At 35.8% G+C, this 26,700-nt stretch overlaps 1 protein-coding gene across 3 annotated transcripts in view; it reads right to left on the bottom strand.

The window, feature by feature from the left end:
- The window catches only part of IMMP2L (inner mitochondrial membrane peptidase subunit 2), an 869,510-nt gene that overhangs the window by 166,081 nt on the left and 676,729 nt on the right, over positions 1–26,700 (bottom strand). The window contains exon 7 of one of the 3 annotated variants that reach the window (XM_050782656.1): positions 3,987–4,020. The exons of the other annotated variants lie outside the window; for them this stretch is intronic. Coding sequence (XP_050638613.1) covers positions 3,987–4,020 — 34 coding nt within the window. The remainder of the gene's footprint in view (positions 1–3,986; positions 4,021–26,700) is intronic. 3 annotated transcript variants of the gene reach the window in all.

Here is a 26,700-nt window from a genome sequence, read left to right as displayed (position 1 = left end):
TTCATGATTCCACATTGCTGTGGTCTAAGTGTTTTTGTTCCCCCAAAATTAAATATGATGAAGCTTAAGCACCAATATGATTATATCAGGAGATGAGGTATTTAGGAGGTAATTAGGTCATGAGAGTGGAGACCTCATGAATGAGACTAGTGCCCTTATAAAAGAGGTGCCAGAGAGAATTTCCTTGCCCTTTCCCCACCATGTGAGGACAGAGAAAAGGTGCCAACTATAAATCAGGAAAGAGACCCTCAGCAGACACTGAATCGGCCAGCCACTAATCTTGTACTTCCCAGCCTGCAGAACTGTGGAGAAATAAGTTTCTGTTGATTCTAAGTTTCCTAGTTTATGGTATTTTGTTATAGCAGCCCAAAGGAAGTGAGACACACATTGCTCTGGGTAAGCCCTCTTCTAATTATCATCACAATCAGGTGAGTTGTTATCACAGGCTTCAGCTGTTAACAATCTACTAGTAATGTTAGAAAATATACAGTCTTTCATTCTGATCATTTAAACCACAAGAAAACGGAGAACCTGAACAGCGAAGTGCCTTGGCCAAGGTAACATGGGTAGTTACTTCCAAGAACACCAAGTTTCTTTAGCTAAGGTCAGGATCCTGCCTACCTTGCTTCACAGCCTCTCTCAAACCCTGATTTTTTTCTTTTCTTTTTTTTTTTTAAGACAGAGTCTCGCTTCGTTGCCCAGGCTGGAGTGCAGTGGCGCAATCTTGGCTCACTGCAAACTCCGCCTCCCGGGTTCAAGCAATTCTCCTGTCTTAGCCTCCCAAGTAGCTGGGACTACTGGCGCCTGCCACCACGCCTGGTTAATTTTTGTATTTTTAGTAGAGAAGGGGTTTTACCTTGTTGATCAGGCTGGTCTTGAACTCCTGACCTCAGATGATCCACCTGCTTCAGCCTTCCAAAGTGCTGATATTATAGGTGCAAGTCACTGCACGTAACTCAAACCTTGATTTCTAATTCAACCTTGAATGCTTCCAACTGGTCATGGGAAAATTTTACCTGGATTTCCTTTTTTCACTTGAAAATAAATAAGGACATAGACATTCATAATATATTAGCTGTTATTCAAATTCTTGTGTTTGGCATTACTCTATTTCTGTCATTGACTCAACTTCCTCAATTACCATCTTAAATAAGCAAATCTAATTAAAATCCTTCTGTCACCAAGCCCTGTTGATCTTTGACATCTATCTTGTCCTCTATCCTATCATTGCTATTACTGGAGTCAAAGGTCTCCTCAAACTACTGTCTAGAACTAAGGTTTCCTTCAGTGTTTTCCAGATGTCCTTTTTATTCAACCTTTCATCAATATCACAGTTCAAGAAATATTTTGTTATGTTACATTTGCAAATACTACATTTGTCTATCTCTAACAACATGGGCACAAAAAATGTTGTATGTCAAATATTCAAGCAATGTTTGTTAAATCATGCTGATTAAAAAAATCAAGCTAGACATAGTCTAATAAATTAAAGTTATAGGACTGTTTCAATAAGGTTTAGGAGTTCTTAGACCATAATACATTGAAAAGGTTTGTTGAAAAGCTTTTTAAGATGTACAACATGGATAAGGAAAAAAAAGTAGTGTAATACAGGAAAGCACCTGATTTTCTGCTTGTACTTTTGTACTACCATAAAACACGTTTTATCTTAAATACATTTCTTTTAGCCTGATTATAATCGATTTAACACATGCTCATTTGAAAAAGTCAGATAATACAGAAAATATAAAGTGAAAAGTAAAATAGCATCACTTTGTCTAGCTAATTACTGATCCTAACTTGAGCTGTAGGTTCAACGTAATCCCAATCAAAAGCAAGTTGTTTTGTAGATATTAACAAACTGACTCTAAAGTGTATCTGGAGAAGGAAAAAACCTGGAATAGCCACTCAATATTGAAGGAGAAGAACATCAGAGGACTGACATTAGCTGACTTTAAAGCTACAGTAATCAAAACAGTATGTTATTAGTGAAAGAATAGACAAAGAGATCAACAGAACAAACTAGTGAGCCCAGAAATAGGGCCACACAGATACAGTCAACTGATTTTTGACAAAGGAATGAAGGTAAGTCAATGGAGAAAGGATAGAGTTTTCAAAAAATAGTGCTGGAACAACAGGACATCCTCTTGCAAAATAATAATAACAACCACCATAATAAATCTAGACACAGACTTTATGTCCTTTACAAAAATTGACTCAAAATCAATCATAGGCCTAAATGTAAAATATGAAGTTATAAAACCCCTAGATGATAACGTGGAAAAAAATAAATGACCTTGGGTATGGTGATGATCTTTTAGATACAACATCAAAGGCACAACCCATGAAATAATTAATTGATAGGCTGGCTTCATTAAAATTTAAAACTTGTGTTCTGTGAAAGATAATGCCAAGAAAATCAGACAATAAGCCAAGGACTTTGAGAAAGTATTTGTAAAAGAAATGTCTGATAGAGGACTATTATCTAGAATATACAAAGACCAATTAAAACTTAACAATAAGAATATAAGTCACCTTTAAGAATAAGCAAAAAGCCTGAACAGACAACTCACCAAAGAAAAAATACAGATGGTAAGCAAGCACATGAAAAGATGTTCAACATAATAAAGCGTTAGGGAATTTCAAATTAAAACAACGAGATACCACCACACACCTATTAGGAGGGCCAAAATCCGAAATGCTGACAACTACAAATTCTGATGAGGGTGTGGAGCAACAATAAGTCTCACTGTTTGCTGATGGGAATGTTAAATGATAGTCACTTTAGAATACAGTGTGGCAGTTTCTTACAAACTAAATATACTCTTAACATAGGATCTAGCAGTCATACTTTTTGATATGTACCTAAATAAACTGAAAACTTATGTGCACACAAAAATCTGCACATGAACATTTACAGTAGCTTTATTCATAACTTCCAAAACTTGGAAGCAATCAAGATGTCTTTCACTAGGTAAATGAATAAGTAAACTGTGGTATACCCAGACAATGGAATATTATTCACTGCTAAAAAGGAACAAAGTATCAAACTTTCAAAAGACATGTAGGAAACTTATATGCAAATTACTAAGTGAAAGAAGCAAATCTGAAGAGGCTACATACTACATGATTTCAAATATATGACATTCTGAGGAAGAAAAACACCACCAAAAAAAAACCCTATTGTGACAGTAAAAAGATCAGTGGTTGCCAGTAGTTGGGAGGAAAGGATAAAAAGTCAGAACACAGGGGATTTTGAGGGCAGTGAAACTATTCTGTATGATACTACAATGAGGGATATATGTCATATGCATTTGTGAAACCCATAGAAGGTACACAACCAAGAATGAACTCTATGTGAACTATGGGCTTTAATAATGATGTACCAATGTATGCTCATCAGTGTAACAAATGCACTATTCTGGTACAGGATGTAAACAGTGGGAGAAGCTGGGGTATGTGTTTGTGAGGAGAGAGGATATATGAGAACTCTCTGTACTTTCTGCTCAATTTTGCTGTGTGCCTAAAAATGCTCTAAAAAAATAGTTTACTAATTGTAAAAAACCTCAGTGTACATATTTATCTGATTTTCTGATAAAGGGTAACTTAAAGAAATGAACAGAAATCATAAAACATAAAATAATCAAGAGATGTGTCTGTAATTTTAAAACAATACATGTCTATGAAATCAAAAGTCATATTACAATATAGGAAAAATATTTGCCCCAAATATCAGTCATAATCCCTTAATATTATATAAATCATTTTGAAAAATTTCAATTAAAAAAGACTAAGTTCATGAAAGAAAAATTCACAGACGAAATACACAAATCACTAATGAATATACAATAAAATGTTAATTGTCCTTGTAATCAAAGCAAAATGTAAATTACAATAATGATGTTTATCACTTATCAAATTAATAAAAATTAGAATAAGTAATAGAAATCAGTGCTAAAAAGGTAAAAGTGAAATAGACGCTCCCTTACCTTGCTGTTGGGATTTTGCTGCAGTAAACATTTTCTGGAAAGCAATTTGACAATATGACAACAGCCCTGAAGATGTTCCTACTTTTAACCCACTAATTCTACCTCTAGAAATCTGCTTCATGGTAGTTACCAGCAAGGTAGAAAAGATTCATTTATTAAGATAATTCTCACAGAATTATTTATAAATTTTAAAAATCTAAACCAAATTAGATTATGCCACATAAGCAGAAAATAGTTCAGCAACTAGAATAGGTTTCAAACGGTCTTAGAGAATGTTCATAATATAATATTTAGAAAAATATTTTCTTATAAAGAAAAATTCAAGATGCACATAGGGAAAGTATGTAGAAGATAATGAAATTTTAAAATGATGTATCTATCTACCTAGAAATTCAAAGAGAATCAATGGGAAAACTACTAAAGTCAGAAAATATAATGCATAATCAGAAAACAAATAAGAAAAAGAGATATATATCAGCAACTGGGGTAGGAGACTGGTAGGACTTGTTTTCTGCTATCAAAGCAGGATCTGGTCCATACAAAATAAAGCAAAAAATCTCAGTAGGAACCAGCGATCCCTAGCTGCCTTCATTGCTCATTGGCATAAGACACTCCCACCAATGCCATGACAGTTTAGATGCCATGATAATGGCCCAGAAGTTACCACCTTTCTCCATGACAAAGACCTGGAAGTTACTGCCCCTTTCTTCAAAAGTTTGAAATGACCTGCCTCTCAATTTGCATTAACCTGCCCCTTGATTTACATATAATTGAAAGTGGGTTTGCCTATGTAAATCTAAGTTGCCAAGAGCCCATACATTGACTCTGGCAGCACTGCCTATGAGTTAGCCCTGCAATGCAAGGAATGATATCATTCAATTAAAGACTACTATCTAACACCACTGGCTCACCCTCAAGCCAAGAACCCTCCTGGGCTAAGCCCCAATTTTAGGGCTCACCTGTGCTGTAACACTAATGCTATAACAAATTAGGAAATATGGTATAAAATCAAACTTCTTAGTAAAAAATAAAAATAAAAAAGATACTCAAAAGTTAGGAACTATAAAGCAAAAGACTGATATATTTTTATGTGCTGTTTGACAGAAGACATGACAAACAACAGTAATATAAAAGATTAAAACTGGAATATATATTTATAAATGTAGACAGACTTGCTATTCATAATCTAGATAGCAAGTTAGAATATCAATAAGAAAAAGAAAATATGCCTCAATTAAAAAGCTAACAAAGACATGAAAAAACAATTTGCTAAAGAAAAGAAAAGATTAATAACCATGTAAAAATTTGTTCAGCATCACAAAAAAACTCAAAGAAACAAACTAGGAAAACAAAAAGACTTATGTTGATTAGATTGGCAGTAATTAGGACATTGATTAAGTCTAATGTATGAGGTTAAATTCTTTCTGATCACTTGCAAGAGTATAAATGTATATAAATTTTATGGAGGACAATTAGTAATATTTGTTAATGGACAAAATTTTAAATGTATATATTCAAAAATTCTGAGACTTCAATTCTAAAACTTAGTGGTGTAAGTTCACAGGTACACAAAGATTTATAAAAACAGATCATCTTTGCACAAAAACTCAGGATATACAAACACACTAGACACCTCTTGTAAGCCAATTCGTATTTACTAAGTCTAATGTAGAAGTTGTACCATTCAAGCAGGTGCACGATGCACAGACGAATTAATGCCCCATAAGCAAACTTTGGCCAATGGGAGACAGGAGACAGCAGATAAATTACTCTCCCTTCCTTCCTTGTCCTGAGACATTGTTTATGTTGTCTTTGAGGATATGATTCTGAAAGACTGAGCAATCTATCATGCTTGACACTGAGCAGTGGTCAGCTCAGTAAATCATTCTCATTTTTGCTTTCCTGCCATCCTTACCTCATTTTCCTTTTCCTAAATGTGAGGCCATTTTCCCAAAGGAGAAGGGAAATAAGGCAAGAACGCCACTTACCCTCCAGGATTGAACTCACTCATAAAATTATGACATGAAAGTCTTTACCTTACACATTGTTATCTGAAAAATTCTAAGCTAAAAGCAATGCAGAAATTCTAAATGTCCATCAATAGGAATTGATACAGAAATTAAAAATAAGATACATTTATTTGTATTGATATATGTGACAGACTGAATTTTCTAATAGTGGTCTAGCAATATTTCTGGTTTCACATTTTATTCCAGAGTCATTCTATTTCTCTTCTAAGAGCTGGAGTCTACATCCCTACCCTTGAACATGGGCAGGCCTTTGTGAGTGATCAACCAATGAAATCCAGCAAAATCGACACTGCATGACTGCTGAGGCTGTAATATAAAAGGTGATACAGTCTCCACTTTGCTCTGACCCTTTCACAAAAGACTTGCCTTTGGAATACAGCCACCATTTGTTGAGGAAACCATTGTGTCAGAAACTGTTAAGGGTCTGAGACTTTATCTTTCTTCCAAGTGAACAATTAGACGGCCACAGGATGGATGGATGGATAGGAGGATGGATGGATGGGTGGATGGATGGATGGATAGATGTATACACATATACAGCCATATACATCCATATTAATATTATGAATATTGCTTGATACACTCACATACAAACACACACACACATACATACACACAGGAAACATGAGGCCTCTGAGTCACAGATAAATACAGTTTATTACTCACAGCAAGAACAACAACATCTTGCATGAGTTTTCTAAGCCCAGGTCCTTGCAGGGCAACATGATGACCAGATGGTACCTGCACATGCAATGGGGTGCATTATAAAACAGAAACCCCCAAATTAGAAAATCTTTGATCTTCTATAGGGCTGTTGATGATGTGCCAGTCCTCCCTTCAGGAGAAAGAGAAACATTATCCTCATTCTGGAATGCAAGCAAATCTGGGGAGGAGGACAGGTTTTTATCTTTACTACCCTGGACTGTCTCCAGGAAGGGAGATGTCTCTAAGCTTTACTATCCTGGAATGTCTCCTTATAAAAACGTTCTTGTAAATGCCTTTGTTCAGAGTGCCTGGATCATGTAGAACCATGAAATATTCATGGAGAATTGTCTTAAAATAGAAACCCCGGCCACATAGAGAGCCCAAGTGGAGGCATTCCAATTGATAGGCTAAGCTAAGGTCTAAGCCCACAGCCAGCATCATTTGTCAGATACATGAGTGAAGAGGTCTTTTCATGGTTCCAGCTCCCAGACTTTGAATCATCCCAGATGATACAAAAGTGGAGCAGAGCTGCTCTGTCCCTAGTGATCCCTGCCAAAGACTGAAGATACTGCTGTTTTAAACAACTACATCTTGAGTTGGTTATGCAGCAAAAGATTACTAGAACAACATGGGAACATGTCCATAATAAATTACATAAGAAATTCCTGAACAAATTGTATAACTTGATTACATTTGCAGATATATATATATATATATATATACACACACACACACACACACACACGTGCACACACACACACACACAAACACATTTATACAGGCATAGAAATAAGACAAACACAAACATACACAAACACACAAAAAATCATGACGTTAGGCCAAAATGATTTGTTCTGGTGGGACTCGAAATTTGTACTTTATATATATATGTATTGGTATTGTTCTGTAAATAAAGACATGGATTAGTTTTATCAGAAAAAAAAAAACCTTAGCTTTTGTAAAATCATGTGTATACACCTTAAGCTCTGGATTATGTGTTCATGAGCTTTTACTCTTCCACCAACTGTCTATAGAGAGTAGGCACTGAGCGCACATGTTGTGATGTGAAGTAATTAGGATAGCAATTAGGATAGCAGTGGGAATGGTTCCAGACAGTAGAAGCTGGTTTCCTTTAAATAGAAATGTGAGGCCATTTTTCTATAGTGTTAGTTACCTTGTGAGATGATAGAACTTTTAGATATCTTTTAAAGAGAAAAATGTTTTCCTATACATGAAGACAGATAATGCCTCTTCTATTATTATTTTGAAACTTGATATTGACTATAATTCTTCTATTTTTCTCTCTAGAAGCACTTGGTGAAAACAGATTTAAGAAAATTCTGAAAATGCATGATTTTGAATTACAATTGTTAAAGATAAATGGTAAACATAATTTTTATGTAGCTTTCTTCATGAAATCAATCAAAGAGATTTTCAAGGCAAAACAGTCAATAATAACTAGTCATGTAGGTTACCTAGAAAATTTAAGTTCATTGGACTATGTACATTAATATGTGATAGCCAGAGAAATGATAGTTTCCATAGTACATGATAAACACACAATCTATGAAATGTAACACATTATAAATGCTGTTCTCAATTTACAAAGAATCATTTTTCTGTTGAAAGTACAGACTAAGAATATTATTAAATCAAAATGAAAACAAAAGCGCATATGTCTTACAATCACCAATAAATAGTCCCAGATTCTTGAAACTAATTAGTGTTAACTAGGTAGGTGCATATATATTTTAAATATAGGCATTCTAATATTCTACATGTATATAATACTACCATAAATTTTAGAAAGAAATAACACTGCCTACTTTTCCACTTAACATATTTATATTTTCCATTTAAATTTTTTTGACTATTGTTTTATATATCAGTGAAAAACTTACATAAAGAATACATTTAAATATTACATCCACTATGCCTTACTTAATCCCTATGGAATGAATCCTGTGGAATAGTAACAGTGAACAGACACTGAATCATTTTGGAAAATCCACAGGAGAAAATACATATAAAATTCTGGCCTTTTAAAGTGTTCCCCATTAAGTAAGTTTCACTCTGTCAAAAAAAAAATAAAACTGTGCTTCTGCTCCTCCATTGTAATAATAATGTAGCTTGGAACATGCACTTAAAACATTACGGAATAACTCCATATTGACCTCACATCCCATGAAAATAGTCAATCTAGCCAGATGAGATAACATTACCAGATAATTGATATGTGAGCACACTAATATTCCAAGATTAATAACACTTCAAACATATGTAACTAACGTACTCTGAAAATAAAAACATACAAAGGGGTTTTCATTCAATAATCAGACCTCAAATCAGACATCACCATCTTGAAATAAAATAGTTTGCTTGAGTTTCTAATAACTGCTTGTTTACTCATCTCTGCTTCATACTAGACTATAATATTCTGGAATTCAGTGACTGTACACATGCAGCCTTACAGGCCTAGTGCCTAGACTGTATTTAATATACAGCAAGTATAAAATAAATATTTGCTGTTGAATAAAGAGAAAAGAAAATGAGGTTTCTAGAACTGTCTTTCCTTCTAGATGTGTCCTATTCCCAAACCCATGTTAACGATTAACTCATGAAAGGACAGTTATACTACACATTTTTAAGGCCAGTTCTATCACAATTTAAGACAACACACCAACATAACAGTCCGAAACTGATTAGTCAATTTAAAAATATGCACTAAAAAGACAGACCTAGGGCTGTGAAGAATCAATGAAAACAAAATATACAGGGACAAATTTATCTTAAATGATTGCTAAGCTTTCTGATCAAGAAGAAATTGCTGCTAATAGAAAAAAACAATGAATGGATAATCAAAGTTATACAACCTAAAGTCCTACATGTTAGACACTTCTATCTTTTCTGTATGACTAAAATATTCAGGATAAAGAGATCTAATGCCTATGGGGTGATATGACAGTGTCGTTTAATATGTAAGAAGTCCTATACTGGAAATGTGTGCATTTTGGCTCCACCTGCACCACTGACAATTGTTTGGCCCTGGAGAAGTCATCTCACTTCTCAGGACTTCATTTCATAAGGTTGACATGCAGGATGTAGTCAACGATCTTCCACATTTCTCTGATTCTAAGCTAGAAACCATTCTGGGCTGAAGCACACCCAACAAAGAAAGAGAGCTAATTCCTCACTATCCTAGCAGAGAATGTTTAATATCCCTTATGCCCTTAGCCATCTGTCAGTTTATTCAATGCGAATGACATTTATATTTTCCGAATCCAAATTTGTCCTTTCTCTTTCTTTTAAAACTCTGCCAAAATTCACCTTCTTCAAGATTCCTTGCCAAACATATCTCACCTTTATTTGATCACTAAAATCAGTCCCACAATACTTCAATTAGATATGCCACTCCTTAAACTTAGACAGGTACTTGTCAATCTATATCTTAATTTATATATGGACACCTATCTGGGTAAATCTCCTTACAAATTATACTTAATATAGGAACACTACTAATCAATCTACTCAGTGCACAAAAAATAATGTGATAGACCCAACGATAGAAAACTGTATGCTTACAGTAAAGCAAGTTTAACTAAAAGTTTTGAAAATACGGAAAGCCTCAATTTGCTTTTTTTCACATACTTCTTATAATGTTTGAACTGTTCATCTACTACAGCAATCATTCTTTTGACTAAATGCACTTTCTTCCAAAACCACCAAATTTACAAAACTTCCAGTAAAAAACAGTAAGAATTATATCAAAATTACTAAAGACACTCATCATCAAGTCTGGTGTGTTAAAGTAAGGTTGAAAGAGAAAGGCAGTTTAAAGGTCTTAGTTTATTCTTTTTTAAGACAAGGGGTCCATTTTATGTCAAACTTTTTAAAAAAAATCCTCAGCTAAAGGCATATATGGATTACCAACGCTTGTAAATGTACTTAGTTAAGGGCAGAATAATGCCACTGCCAAGATAAGTAGGAAAGCAATGTTAATTTCTAGAAGGTAAACCAATCTCCTCGAACATGCTACCTAGAAATTAAAGCAAGACAAAAGCAGCCTTCCATATCCTGGTGATGTATAATGGAAGTGACATTATTTTATCTGATACAAATTCATGAAAAAGGAAAATCAGGCTATTTTCTTATAAAAGATCAAAATTTATATAAGCATCTGGAGCAGCTAGCAAGATCTGACATGCTCAAATCAATTTGGCAAGTAAGGGAAATAGATTTGGAAAAGGGAGAATATCCACTTTATCTTTTTGTTACAAAACCAATAGTATATTTAATGAACATTTACATCGAGATATGCTTTGAATTGTTACTAAGTAACCAACAGAGGCTGAAATCAGTGGCCTTTAATTAATAAGAAATAACAACTCAGTAGTTTAGGCTTCCTAAATGCTGATGAGATGGCTTGGTGTTCATTAAACAGCAGTGGTCTTAGGAGACAGGGATTCCTGGGAGCCGCCAGCTGTTTGGATGAATGACTCATCATTAACCTCGATGAAACAAAAACCACTGTCTCCGTCAGACATTCTCTGACATTCATCTGATCGATATTAAATAGCACCATATAACAGGTCAATGTGTTCAATTGTCTGGGGAACGTCTAGCAGCTCACTTATCCTGGCAGACATATCTGGAGACCTGCAAAGGGTCATCATTAAGGCTTTTTGGATAGCTATTTGTGTGCCATAGGTAATACTTTCTCTAAGGATTTTCAAACACAAAACTATGTCTGATTTGTCCTAACCTGATGTTTGAATTCATCAGTAATCCAAGCACTGGAGCAAACTCAAAACTCTTTCTTGGGGAATATCTGGTCTCAAGCAGGGGAAACGTATGGGGGGGCTGGCCTTTTGTCTAGCCTAGCATACCAGTCTGGCTCTATAATTTGCATATATAGAATAAAAAATCCTACTATTTGTGTGATCCTGTATAGTTCTCCCCTAATCAGCATTATAAAATACCTGCCCTGTAGGCTGCCTTCAGATTGTATATTATTACACTATTCTATCTGATTCCTAAGAAAAATTTGACTAACATGAAAGATATGAAAAAAGACAGCCCAAGACACTGATTTTCAAAATGCTACTCAGACTAGTTGCATTAGAATCATATTAGGTACCTGTTAAAAATAGAGATTCTTGGATCTCATCTCAAACTGACTAAATCAGAAATTCCAGGAATAGAGCTCAACAATCTGTATTTTTAACAAGAACTTTATTAGTGTTATGAGTACTCAAATACCAGTTTAAGGGATTCAAAATCCAGTCAGTCCTGAGGCATGTGAGGCTCCTCTATGTTTGGGTAGCATTTAGCCTCTGTGGACGTTCACACAGCTTCACTATTTGAAGGATCTGCTTGATTAAGATGTGTTTCAATGTTTAAAGCCCTATTTCATTTTGATAACTATCTCAAAACAACTATGTGATTTCTGCTTCTGTTAAAAAAATGTTAAAAAGACACTGCTAGTACACCACTCAGCATTAACTCCATCTCCTTGTAAGAGACGATACACATTCTCTTTTCTGATACAAAAACTTTGTTATTCATAATAACTCCACTTTCTACTAGGCTGCCAGGAAGCTCATAACCAAACTGATAGCCTAACTACAGCAATCACTCATAGTGATACTCGCCTCATAGTAAGATATTTGTATCTGTCCTTCTCTTTGATTTCTTTCTTCCTTTCAATTACATTTGTGTTAATCTTTTTTTATAGGTTAAACAAAAAAACAAACTTTCAAAGTTCTCTTGGAAAGAAGCAGAGTGTGAAAAGAAAATCTCAACTAACAATTACAGCGGTTTTATCAGTTTTATTCTCTTTGATTTAATATCCATTTGGGTTTGGGCTTGTTCTATTTTTCCCTCATACACTTGCAGAAATATAGTAGGTCTAGATTAGTAACAAGGTATCCTCTTAATCTCTAAAAACTGCAGGGAGATGGTTACTGTTTCCAGACTAAAGTTTTTGGAACACTCTAATTTAATCAGACTCCTCAGACTAGCAGAGGGGGAGGGGGACAGGGAGACTCAAAACTAACCATGTACCAGTTTGAAATCTACAGTCTACTATCAATCTGGACAGATAAGTTAGACTTCAGCATTGCAGATTAGAAATATCCAGAACCAACAGCATTAGTTGAAGTAGATCTGCTGGAAGCCAATATCAGTTTTAAAGAACTTTCAAATCACTTCTTTCTACTTTCTGATCACGTCTTTCTGAAATTATTGGATCAATCCAATCCAATTTTGGTTTGTAGATAACCCCAAACAGATAAGCAACTGGTTGACTTTCTTCTTTACTGTTTCTTTTCTTTTTCACTGAAAATGAAGAGTTGGTTTGTTGTTTTGATTGATACGAAAGGTAGATTTGGAATTCTGTAGGTCCAAGCAACACTTTCGTGATAAAAGTGAGAGTGCTCATCAAAATTCTGAGGATTCCAATATTTCTATGAAAATTTTGACTCAGAGATCTGTATTATTGGATAATTTAGAGCTTTTCAGAAGTATTTTTTGAGTCTGACTCAAGTCTGACTTGAGTGCTGTCTGATATCTTTGGCCATACCAGAAAATCTAAATGAAAAAATGTTAGGAATTCAGATAAAGACAGTTTTTAGAAAATACTTCAGAGCAAAATTTGAGACTAAAAATTTCAGTACAAATATTGATTTTTTTGTTAAATAAAAATCTAGTATGGGCTGGATGTGGTGGCTCACGTCTGTAATCCCAGAATTTTGGGAGGCCGAGGCAAGCAGACTGCTTGAGCTCAGGAGTTCGAGACCAGCCTGGGCAACATGGCACAATCCCGTCTCTACAAAAAAATACAAAAATAGCCAGGCGTGGTGTGTACCTGCAATTGCAGCCACTCAGGAGGTTGAGGCGGGAGGATCACTTGAGCCTGGGTGGCAGAGGTTATAGTGAGCTAAGACTGTGGCAATGAACCCTGGCCTGGGTACCTGGGTGACAGAATGAGACCCTGTCTCAAAAAAAAAAAAAAAAAAAAATTGTTTAGGAGTAAACTGTCGTGCAAATAAAAATTTAAAATCTGTGTCTTCTGTCAGGAGTGAAGTGCAATTTTTTTAGTTCTAAACTTACCTTTTTTTTTTTTTTTTTTTTTTTTTTTGAGACGGAGTCTCGCTCTGTCGCCCGGGCTGGAGTGCAGTGGCCGGATCTCAGCTCACTGCAAGCTCCGCTCCACCTCCCGGGTTTACGCCATTCTCCTGCCTCAGCCTCCCGAGTAGCTAGGACTACAGGCGCCCGCCACCTCGCCCGGCTAGTTTTTTGTATTTTTTTAAGTAGAGACGGGGTTTCACGGTGTTCGCCAGGATGGTCTCGATCTCCTGACCTCGTGATCCGCCCGTCTCGGCCTCCCAAAGTGCTGGGATTACAGGCTTGAGCCACCGGGCCCGGCCAAGTTCTAAACTTAGAATAGGAAAAGTGTTCAAGTTATTACAGACCATCCTTCATAGTCATACTCATAAAAAATCATGAATTACACTTTTAAAGCTTGATCTCATCTACTCTGGACTTAAACTGATGTCATATTTTTTAACCTAAAACATTAACATGAGGAATTCATGAACAAACCTGCCACATGTGTCATTGTTTAGCTTTGATGTTGTCATAATCAAAGCTTCGCCTCATTCTGAACTGATTAAGTAGAGATCAATATCAATGGTTACATGGTCAGAATAAACAAATCAACTGTGGGGGCAGCATTGTGTTCCATTTTGTGGAATATATAAAGCCAAGAAACTGAATTGGAAAAAAGAGGAAACTACAAGATAATTAAAAATTTAATAAATATCAAATTTTTCATTTATACTAAGATTTAAAAAATATTTCGGTCATGTGAATATGCTATGACTAGAGTAATACATTTCATAGAAAATATTACCTCCTATTGAGAGGTATTTGTGTATATAGGACATTCTTAGAGCCCTTAAGATTACTTAAAAGGCATGTCATGTTGATGGTAATACCTTTTATTGGCCAACTGAATGCTGACAGATACAATTACAGAACTTAAGTATATCTTAAATTCTATACTTTCAGGAAGCTGAAGAAAAAAATGTCTTATTCTCTGCAAGCACGTTTGTCCATACTGTATAGTTAGTGCAATAAAGGTATTATCATAAGATTCATAAGTCATATGACTTAAGATTCATATGACTGGATTACTGCTCATCTCATACTCTATACAATTGGAGAACAAGAATGTATACTGCATTGATGCTACAAGTATACTGATAGTTCACTAATTATAGAGCTTAAATTTATAGTTCCCTTTACATCTGCCATCAACAGCTCCCAAATCACAAGGTTTGTAGGTGAATCCACCTACATTTTTTGTGTTAAAGCCACTTCGGAAAAAAGAAAACCTAAGAAAACTAAAACAAAGGTTAAGTAAATTTCCTTCGTTTAAAAATAAAGTCAGGGCAATCCTTTAAATTTTGAAAGCAAAATAGTCAGAATTAGATGGAACTAGTTAAACAATAATGGATAAAAATGTATGTAATGAATCCAACTATTCAAAAATACTAACTAAAGTCATTATTTACTGATTATGAAAAAATTTAAACATTCCTCAAAGGTATTCATTTTATCTCAAAGCCAAAAGGTAAAAGAATGACTACCACCAGCAGTCTGTGTGTGAGTGTGTGTGTGTGTGTGTGTGTGTGACAGAGAGAGAGACAGAGTGAGATTGAGAGATCTACTATAAGACAGAGAGAAGAAAAATAAGCTAAAATCATTTTGCTAATTTAATTTCCATTAGAAGGAGAAAATGAAATATTTTTCCATTAATATAATGCTTTTAGGTGATTTTGACTAAAGAGGACAAACTTTTTTTTTTGGAGACAGGTCTTGCTCTATCGGGCAGGCTAGAGTGCAGTGTTGCAATGTTGGTTCACTGCATCCGCAAACTCCCCAGGCTCAGGTAATCCTCCTGAGTAGGAGGGACTACAGTCATGCACAGGCACGCCCAGCTAATTTTTATATTTTTTGTAGAGATGTGGTTTCACCATGTTGCCCAGGCTGGTCTCAGACTCCTAGACTCAAGTGATCTGGCCTCAGCCTTCCAAAGTGCTGGGTTTATAGGTGTGAGCCGCCGCATCTGGCCTTTCAAAAATTGTTTTCATCCGGAAAGGTTTAACACACCAAAACTCTGGCAAGCCTTTGGAGAGGGGCCTTACCTCCAGAAGACAGTTCTCTCACTGTAATCACTAAAAATCTGAATTTCCATTTTTCTGAAAATACTATTGAAAGGCCCCAAAAGCCTGTTAATGACCATAGGCCAGAAAGAAAAAGAACTGAAATATTCATTTCTCATGTATCAACTAATTCTGAAAAGTTTAACCAAACTACAAACATATTTCTAATTTTAAAATATTTTAAGAATTCAGAAGGTATAAAATTTGTTATTCTCTTTACCAAATATGTGTCTATTCTAATATCCAAATGCCTATAGCAGATCCAGAAAATATGGGAAAACATATTAATTCCAATTAACACTATTTTATTACAAGTATAAATTATGCCCACATGACCAGCATGGTTTATTTATAAAATAGGCATTTTAAGTGACTAATATGTACAACATTAATTTGTATATTAGAAGTTTTTGACAGCTCTAGTATACATGTATTTTCTTAAATAGACTGTGCGCATGTATGGATAAACAACACATACTACACTCATATAGAAATACATGTGGATTTTTTATATTTTTATAAAATCCCCCAATGGGGATCCAGAATGCCTTTAGAGGAGATGTTTAAAGTTATATTTGTTTATATATTTTTTATTTTTTTTTAGAAACAGGGTCGTGCTCTGTCACCCAGGCTGGAGTGTAGTGGTACAATCATAGCTCACTGCAGCCTCGAACTCCTGGGTTCAAGTGATCCTTCCACATCAGACTCTTAAGTAGTTGGGTCTACAGATAGGTGCTCCCAGGCCTGGCTATTTTTTTCTTTTTTTAACTTTTTGTAGAGACAGGGTTTCAGTATATGGCACAGGCTGGCCTCAAACTCCTGGCCTCAAGTGATCTTCTTGCCTCGGCCTCCCAAAGTATTAGGATTATAGGTATGAGCCACTGTGCTGAAAGTAAAATTTAATTTAAAAAAAATAAATTTACTTTTGCATTCTTGAAATAAATAAATCATCCCCACTATTTCCATGTCTATAAAGACCTCTGAGAAGACCTTCAGGTCTTTTGTGAACATATTACTTTATTTTAGACTATCTTTCAAGGACATTTGTACAGTGAACAGCCTTGGAAGATAAAGATATCTTTCTCTAGCACAAAGGGCAAGTTTGCGTATCACCTTAGAAAATAAAGGTCTCTCCCTAAAAAGCAGAGAGCTGGCCTACTTACCTCCTCATATAAAAAATTCAGATTCCTGAAGTTCAAGGCCCATCTCCTATAATGCCTGGCCCTCCACACACATTGTCCTGTACAAACTGGGGGATCAGAGAACAAACACAAATTCTGATACTCTGGCTACTGCTGTTGCTATGAGTAATAAACTGACCTTTTCCTCTGACCAAATCTTAAATCCTTTGTTAGAATCCACCATCCAATGGCTGGCTTACACATTAGCTTGCAAGTAGGGTAACATTTCAGACCCTCCACAGCTCTTGTCAACCTCCAAATCTCAGGGGTTTATAATAACACCCATTTATTTCTTGTTTCCTTACATTTTACTCACTTTACATGTTGGCCACGAGTCATGGGGGATCAGCTTAGCTCTGCTCCACATATCTCCTTCTTTTGGGGATTCGGGCTAAAAGAGCAGCCCCCACCTGGGATATGTTTGTTCTGATGACACAAAGAAAAGAGCAATGGAAAAGACCACACTATGATTTTTCAACATTTTGGTTTGGTCATGGCCTACTGGCAGACTTACATGGAAGGTCCAACTTACAATGGTTTGATTCAGGATTTTTCCACTTTCTGATGGTGAGAAAGCAATATGCATTCAGTAGAAACTATACTTTGAATTTTGATCTTCCCCTGGCTAGCAATATGCTGTATCAATACTCTCTCAAGATAGTGGCACTCTCTCTCAATATTAGCAGTGAGCCACAGCTCCCAGACAACCGCATGATCATGAGGTTAACAACTGGTACTCGACAGTGTACTGTGTGGCCACATGATTTTTACCCAACTAACGTAAATGTTCTGAACATTTAAATATTAAGCGCTAAGCTCAATGTTTGGTAGGTCAGGTGTATTGAATGTATTTCAATTTATGATATTTTCAGCTTATGATGGTTTTATTGGGACGTAACTCCATCACAAGTTGAGGAGCATCTGTACTCTACAGGCCAAAGCAAGTCACATTGACAAGCCCGATATCAATGGGATGCAGAAGCACTCTCTTCCCACAGGGAGAACTGAAATAGTATCACCCCAAATAGGAAAAGGTAAGGATGCATAACATACTTACAAAGCAGAGGAGTGAATAATAGAAATAATACATTCTACCACACATAACACATACTTAGAAAAAGATAGTTATGTTAGGATTTGTTATGTTAGTTAATAATATAACTAATTATATTAGTACAAAATCAAAAATTTGAAAGATCCTTTCCATGTTTCAAAATACTTTCTAATGTCTTGCATTATACTTACGATAAACAGGAAAATACCAAAGTTCAATGATTATTTTTTAAAACAGCAGTAGAAATGTATTCGATGAGATGACATATAAATTGAAATAAAGGTAGTAGTAATGATTATTTTTTAAAACAACAGTAGAAATGGGTTCAATGAGATGACATATACATTGAAATAAAGGTAGTAGTACAGTTGGTATGAATGTGTTCAAATATACACAGGGACACACGAGCATGAAAAGAATATTTTTAAGAGTAATGAAGAGAAATATTGCTGCTACTATTAATAGAAAAATATATTTATAATGCAAAGGTTTGACCAAGCCATCATTTAATAATCACAACTAACATTCCAAGAATTATTTAAAGAGTATGTTTAGCATCTCTCATGCTCCCTTTTGAAGTTTTCTGTTGTTGTTATCAAAATCACCCTGAAGAAACACAGAGTGTAAAAAGGGTTATTTCTTATTTTTCTTTTGAATTGTTTCAGATGTAATCATCCTTTGAGCCATCTTTTCATCAAATAATCTCTTTGAACTTCTTACCTGTGTATTGCCATATGCTAGACACTCTGCATGAAATAAACATGCTTTACTTTGAGGCCAACGAACCAATTAAAATTGTCTACTAATGCTATATTCCTAATTTCAAATCAGAAGTCATAATTTCAGGATTCTAAAAACTATGATAATCAGTTCTCCATTCTAACAAGTCTTTTTTCCCTGATTTTCTCTTCAGTTTAACAATCCCATGTGCTGTGATCCATTGACTACATCCTTCCTTTCTTAAGTGGCTATGCTACATTACATAGATATTTATCTAAATATCTAAATATTTCCCCACTGTCATGCTAGCTACCTATCTAATATTATTTAGGATGCTCAAATATTTAACTATTCTTACCCCACTTTAACATGTTTTTAATTCAGTATTTAAAATTTGTATATTTAAAGATAAACTTTATCTATTTCCTGTATTATTTATAAAAGATTATACGTGTCAGGAAGTATATACATTTGCGCGCACACACACTGTAACCATGCTTATTCATTCATTGTTGGGTTTAATAAGTATTAATTGAATGGGTGAAAAGATGAATTCTGACAAACACTAAATTTTAAACATCCTCTAAAAGTAAATAAAATTAAGATGGACTTTTCTGAAAATGTTCAAAAAGAAATGTAAATATGTTTCCTGCCTTTCAGTTTTTCCCACCTTGCCTACTCTCCAGTGTTAGCCCTCATTTCACTCTTACCAACCACATTCCATCAACATTTACTCTGAGTTCTACATCTTAAGTATAAAACATTGAAGCTCTAGCTATGGCTGATATATTTTTACCTTACAAATGCTATTCTCTTGAACTTCCTGCTGGAAGAATTTTAGTAACAGATGGTGGAGCTTCTAGAGATATATTAAATAAAATGAAACTTTGCATATCAACACAAATCTGACAAGTGACTTAATCACAAAAGACACCCTCCTTCAAAAAACAATCAGGTAGGCAGCACCGATGAACCCAGAGGAAAAAAACGTCACTTTAGATATAGCCCCTTGTGTATTTTTCTCTATTCAATAATTAAGCAGCATTTAAAACAGCTTTTCATTTTTAGTATTTAACCTGATTTCAGCTCCATTTTTAATGAGGAAAATTATGTAAGAACCCTACCTTTATTCTCCAAACTAATTTTTTTTTTTCGAGAAGAACATGGGCATCAGTATACTTAAGTATAGGCTAAAAATTGATACAAAGCAGAACTTCTTCAGAAATTCTCTAGGCATGTCAAAGCACAACCAGGTATCAGGAGCTACAGGAGTAAAAGGATAGAGATAAGGCAAAAGTATCTCTGAATAACATTAATTAAAGGATTCTGTCTAGCAAACAGATTTCTATGACCTTTGAGTAATAATTTAAAGACATGATTGACATGTTTTTGTTTCTTTTTTCCATAGCAAAGCCTGATCATAAACCTTATCCTTGAGTATCTATTACATTTGTTGCTTTGGCTCAGGTTTCCCGTTCTTTGCTGTTACTCTACTTTAGGAAATTTCTAATTGGGGTAAAGAGAAGAAAAGATTAAAAGAACTACTAATTTCAGCACGAAGCCTCGGTGACAGAAAGATAAATGGAGATAGGAATAGTCACATAAAATCTGGTAGTTGGTTATGGAGATGGGAGTGAGTTTTAAAACAGCACAAAGGCGATGGTTTGAGAACATTCAGATAAGAGGGCAGAGGCAGGCATAAGGAAGATTTTTAAGCCACAGAGATCAGAGAGGACAGGGTATCTCCTCTTGGCATATTCCAGGAACTCAGTGTCCAGGAACTCAGGTGGCTTCCCTGTACCACCTGAGCTCTCTCAGGTGTGATCTTCCCTCTAATGCTTCACCCTTGTGAGCACGTCAGGGCCCATCCTCCCCACAGTGAAACCTCCCTATTTTCATCTGCTCTTCCTCAGAGTCTTAACTCTCCTCCCTAAAATGACAATTTGTTAATCTTAAAAATTATTCCATGCTTGGAAAAATAATAGTAAAGTTTCAACTGATTACTCTTTTAAGGATATTTGTATTTTACCAAAGGTTTCCAAGAGACACAAAGCCTTGAACACAAAGGAGTAAATCCCAAATCTTGGGTGTTTGTTATTTAGTGATCTGTTTGTGGGAGATTCCAGTGTTTCCTAAATCTAACAATATACACATAGCTTCAGTTCTGCTGTATACCAGCCATAGTTGTATTTCACAAAATGTTCAAAGAACACAAAATACATTAAAAGAAACTTAAGCTATAATTACCAATTGCAAACACAGTGGCAGATTTTCATATACAAAAAATATATATATACCTCTATATACACTATTGGTTAAAGGGAATTTTACACAGATGAGATCTTTTTTATTCACAACATCTTCACTCAATGACCTAGCCATATAATTATCACTATGCAAGTATATTAGTCTGCTTGGGCTACCATAATGAAATACTACAGACTGGGTGACTTAAACAACAGAAATTCATTTTCTCACAGTTCTGAATGCTGGAAGTCCCAGATCAGAGTGCCTGCATGGTTAGGTTCTGGTGAGGGCTGTCTTACTGACTGGCTGATGGTTGCCTTCTTGCTATGTCCTCATATGGCACAGAGTTCTGGAGTCTCTTCCTCATCTTATAAGGGCACTAATCTCATCATGATGGGCCCCACCCTCATGATCTCATTATCCCTCAAAGTTCTCATTTCCAAATATCATTACACTGGGGGTTAGGGCTTCAACATATGGATTTGAGAAGGACATAATTCAGTGCATAGCAGTGAGAAAATGCTGCCCCAAGTCCTTAAGACAATTCTACAATAAAATGTATGAGCAAGAAAATTTTTAAAATTAAACAACTAAATATATGAACAATAAAATGTCTTTATGTATGTGGGGAGCTGAAAGATGATAAATAACATGACTATTACCAAGAAAACTTCCCATGTATTTTTTTGATAAGTTTCTATGAATTTAACTACCCTTGAACATCTCTCTTCTTTGCCCTCATCTCTAGATTTCACTTTGGATCAGGTTGAACAGCAGTACCATCCCCTTAGATATGAAAGCAACTGCCAATGCAGTTCCTCCAGGCCTTTGTTTGAAAACTCTTTATTTCAGTAGGGGAGCTTCAAGCTCTTATATTTCAAAAATAAGCATGACTACACTCAAATGCCATTCTCTGAAGCTGGTTGATTTCTGAAACGCCTGAACTCATTATCCTCACATGGAGTTTTCTGATGCTGACATTTCTTGGCCCCTCCATGCACTGTTCAGTCATGGTGCTGTCACCCTGAGAGGTCCCCACAGGTCTTTAGGGTTCCAGATAAAAGTAATCAACATAGGGAGCAACAAAACAGAGCAATTAACTGAAGGCAGCTGACCTTCAGAGAGACACAAACTCAAACTTCAAAAAGTTTCTATCTGTAGCTCTTTTTATTCTGAATGCAAGGTTCTTGGGAGGTTTTGTGTGTGTGTGTGTGTGTGTGTGTGTGTGTAACCAAGTTGAAAATTCAGTGATACGGAGAGACAAGCATGAGGTATTGGATGAGCAAGACTAACTAAATCAAGCCAAGACAAAGAATACCTGGTGTATATTATTTTGGCTAAGGATTTCTTCGTTTTTCTTATTCCCCAAGCCCATTTTTCTGTTTGAAACAAAAGAGGCATGAAATTTATAGATTCAGTAATTATACGAATAGTAACTATGTTGGATGAAGACAACCCTTTGAGCTAGTTCAGTCATAAGAACCAAAATCAATCACCCCAAGTATAACAGTGGCACAGTAGGTTATATATTTATAATTGTGATCATCAAATCCAGGCCCAGAGGCAGTGGGTTCAAATTATAGCAAATTTATCACATATTTTATTCCAACCTGCTCCAGTCTAATCTAGACATTCATTAAACTTTTGAGTGTCAGGCCCTGGGCTAGGCAAAGGAGACATACACAAAGATTACTAAAACATTTTCTATCTTTAGAAAATCTCTAACATCGAAAATATTAACTGGCATTGGGCAGGCATTGCTGTTTACACAAGCAGTCCGCCAGCAACTGTCTTTAAATGAATAATTGCAATGGGAAGAATACTCCAGTAAGCATTGTATTTGGTGCTTTTTACACATACAATTTTCCTTGAATCCACTAGCCTGTCTCCATTATTCTTTCAACAATCTAATCAATTTTTTTGTTCTGGAAAACAGCCAAGTTTTAACAGTTCCTGAACTCAATGCAAAAAGAAACCTCTGAAAAAGAAACAAAATTTCTTGAAAAAAATTTAAAAAATAAAAAGAGGGAGACTCCAATTATTTTTATATTCTCTTGGAAAAGGAAGCGGTAAGTTTTTCTAACACAAGAATATTTCTTTCTAGGGAATGCTATCACTTTTACCAGGGTGATCATTTTTACTATATAAATAGTTTCTTCAGTTTTTACTTGGTCACACACAACAGAAACAGGAATTATTTCTTCCCAGAGTTCACTAAAATCAACTGGGTAGAATCAGTTTCAGGTGGGGCTATTGCAACTTTCTAGTAAAATAAAATACATATTTAATTAACACACTCTTTCATTTCTAACATCCAATTTCTAATTAAAAATCTGATTCTGCGAATTCAGGTTATTTGAAAATCATCTCAAACTAATTATATTTTTAAAACTCAGCCAATAAAAGGGCAGATTATACGTAAGTGCAAAACCTGTAAATAAATTCAATAGAAACGAGAACGTCTAATCTTTAGAATGAAATGTCTTTTTAGTTAGTTCCACTATATCTACCTCATCAACAATTACACACATACATGCACTTACATACATATACAAACCACTTCCTCAGGCATTCACAACATGATTAAACTGTGTTTAAACAGTACGTGAACACAGACAAAACTATAGACCCCTATAAGCCAGTGTTTCTTGAGGCATGGCCTGGCCTTGCATTAGAACTGTATCAGTTTCATTTGGGGAATACTTGCTAAAGTACAGCTTCCTCAAACCCACACAAGTTCTACTAAATCAGAATCTCAAGGAAGCCAGAAAATCTCTATTTTTTATAAGCTCCTAAGGTGATTCTAATACACATGAAAATTTGGGGAACAGTCCTATAATATTTTAGTCATGGATAACAAAATTTCTATTTAGAGACTCAGAATGGGATAAGAAGCTTTGGCTCCATCCTTCTTTCTACTGTCCTAAGATTTCTCTCTTCCCATGGAGATAGTTTTACTCCTAGATTTCAGGCCATCCCATACTAAATTGGACTTTGCCTGTTTAATATCCCTCTGATATCTTGACAAATATCTTGCAGTCCTGCTATTGCCCTGTAGATAAGACAATCATTTCTTTTCGTGTCCCCAGATATTTCTACCACTCTGCCCCTCCTCCTAGTTTCAGCCAGCCTGTTCAGCTGACCTATCACAAAAGCTCTGTGTTCTACCTAAAAGAAACCTTTTATTTGGTCCTGTTTCTCCTTGTTATGTTTGCTTTGCTTGAATCACTATCTATTTTTAAGGTGATATCCATCTCATCTTCTTTCTGAAAAGTGCATCATGTCAGGAGCCTTCTTCCAATCTCCACTAACCATTTTAAGCACATTTTAGTCTCTTTTTTCCAAAGATGTCAGATGTCCTTCTTGTATACTTTCCATTGACTCCTTATTTCTGAACCAGAAGGCATGGCGAGTGCTAAACTCACTCACAGAACAGAAATTTGTTTATTTAACAAGATGCAGTAGGTGCCTATTATGAGCCAGCCGGGCACTGTGCTACAGCAGTGAACCAAAAGGACAAGGTTCCTGACCTCATGAAGCTCAATTTTCTATTGGAGGAGATAAAAATATAAACATGAATAAAGAAAATAAAATAGTAATAGTAGCTAGAAGCAGGTGTGTGTGCGTGTGTGTGTGCGCGCACACGCACACGCACGTATGTGTGTTCCATTTTGTTAGATGCACAGAAAAAAATCTTCCCTGAAGTGGGGAAAATAAAGAGTCAACCACACAAAGACCTAAAGGAAGTGAATTCAAGGAAGAGGATCTAGCTAGGACAAAAGGCCTTTCACCTGTTCAAAGAATTGAAAGATGAGAGAGGTGCAAGCATGGAAAGGGGAGAGATGGAGAGGCCATACAATGGGAGGGCCCTGAAGGCCATGGTCAAGGGAATCAGAGAAAACTTAACGCTTTTAATACTGATAGCAACAGGAAGCCACTGAAGTGTTTCATGTAGGCTAGAGATTGGCTTTGAGGATAACTAAGATAACTGCAGCTGCCACACAGACGTTGACGTTTAGAAGATGCAGAGGGGAAGCATGCAGCCCAGTTAGGAGGCTCTTGTAGTGACATAGATGATGACCTGAATCAGTGAGGCAGCAGCAGAGATGGAAGAAAGCACAGGACTCTGGGACGTTGGTGGAAGAGTAACAGGCCTTACCAGGCAGTTGAGGGCAATAAAAAGTGAGACCCCAAGGATGCCTCATAACTTTTTGTCTTGAGTAACTGGGTGGATAGTGCCATCTACTGAAATGGAAGAAATCTGAGGAAAGAAGATGGAAGTAGGAAGGAAGGGAATGAAGAATTTCCTTTTAGACATGTTAAATTTAAAATGTTTCTTGAATATCCAAGTGTGATACGATCTGGAGATGCGAATCTGAGCACCGATACACGAAGACAGCATTTAAAAACACAGGATCAATTTTCTTAGGGAGGGTTTCAGTACGGATGAACAATCAGGATCAAGCTCAGGGGCATGCCAAAATTTAGAAATCTGGCAGAGAAGGATGAAAATGTAAATGATGCCTACAAAAAGTGACTGGTTATATGGGTTCAAGGAAGCTAAAAGAAGAAAATTCTCAAAATGTTTTAAAAAGGAAGTGGCCAACGATATCGAATACTGCTGAAAGACTAAGATGGATATTTGGAAGAGATCACAGGTTTTGGCAACATCCTGACAAATCCTGAACCAAATAAATGAGTAATCTTACAAAGCCCACGTGTTTAGCTGACCTGCAAAAGAAATATTATGGAAGGTAGAAAGGTGAAAAGAAAAAAGAAGGGGATGCAAAGAAAATTCTCCCACAGATTCAGAACTTTAATAGTTCTTAATCTAAGATAAACTACATTGAGGCATATATGTTGCAAAAGTATGATATACAATATAATTTTTTAAGTATTTATTTATTTATTTATTTATTTTTTATTTTTTTTTGAGACGGAGTCTCGCTGTGTCGCCCAGGCTGGAGTGCAGTGGCCGGATCTCAGCTCACTGCAAGCTCCGCCTCCCGGGTTTTTACGCCATTCTCCTGCCTCAGCCTCCCGAGTAGCCGGGACTACAGGCGCCCGCCGCCTCGCCCGGCTAGTTTTTCGTATTTTTTAGTAGAGACGGGGTTTCACCGTGTTAGCCAGGATGGCCTCGAACTCCTGACCTCGTGATCCGCCCGTCTCGGCCTCCCAAAGTGCTGGGATTACAGGCTTGAGCCACCGCGCCCGGCCAAAAGTATTTAATACTATCTGGTATGCATACTAAATTTATCTAAACAAAGATCTCAGAATTTAGTAGCACAGGATAACCTACTTATTGCTCCTGATTGAGGAGGCATAGTGGATTTTTTAAAAGACTTATATTTAATTATTTAACAAAGAATAGCGAAGCAAAGTCTACAAATACACTGCTCCTATATACTGCCTCTAGAACCACTTATCTCTCCTCCCTCTCTCATGGCAAAGATTCCAAACACCTGACGATTAATATCAATCTCCCATTTATTAAACAGTGCAAATCTCCCTTTGTCATTTTAATTGCACTGAATTTGAATTTGCATAGGT

The sequence above is a fragment of the Macaca thibetana genome, chromosome 3 (assembly GCF_024542745.1).
Source record: "Macaca thibetana thibetana isolate TM-01 chromosome 3, ASM2454274v1, whole genome shotgun sequence".
NCBI classification, from domain to species: domain Eukaryota; kingdom Metazoa; phylum Chordata; class Mammalia; order Primates; family Cercopithecidae; genus Macaca; species Macaca thibetana.
The sequence above is the reverse complement of the archived record's forward strand: the minus strand, read 5'-3'. Positions and strand labels throughout refer to the sequence as shown.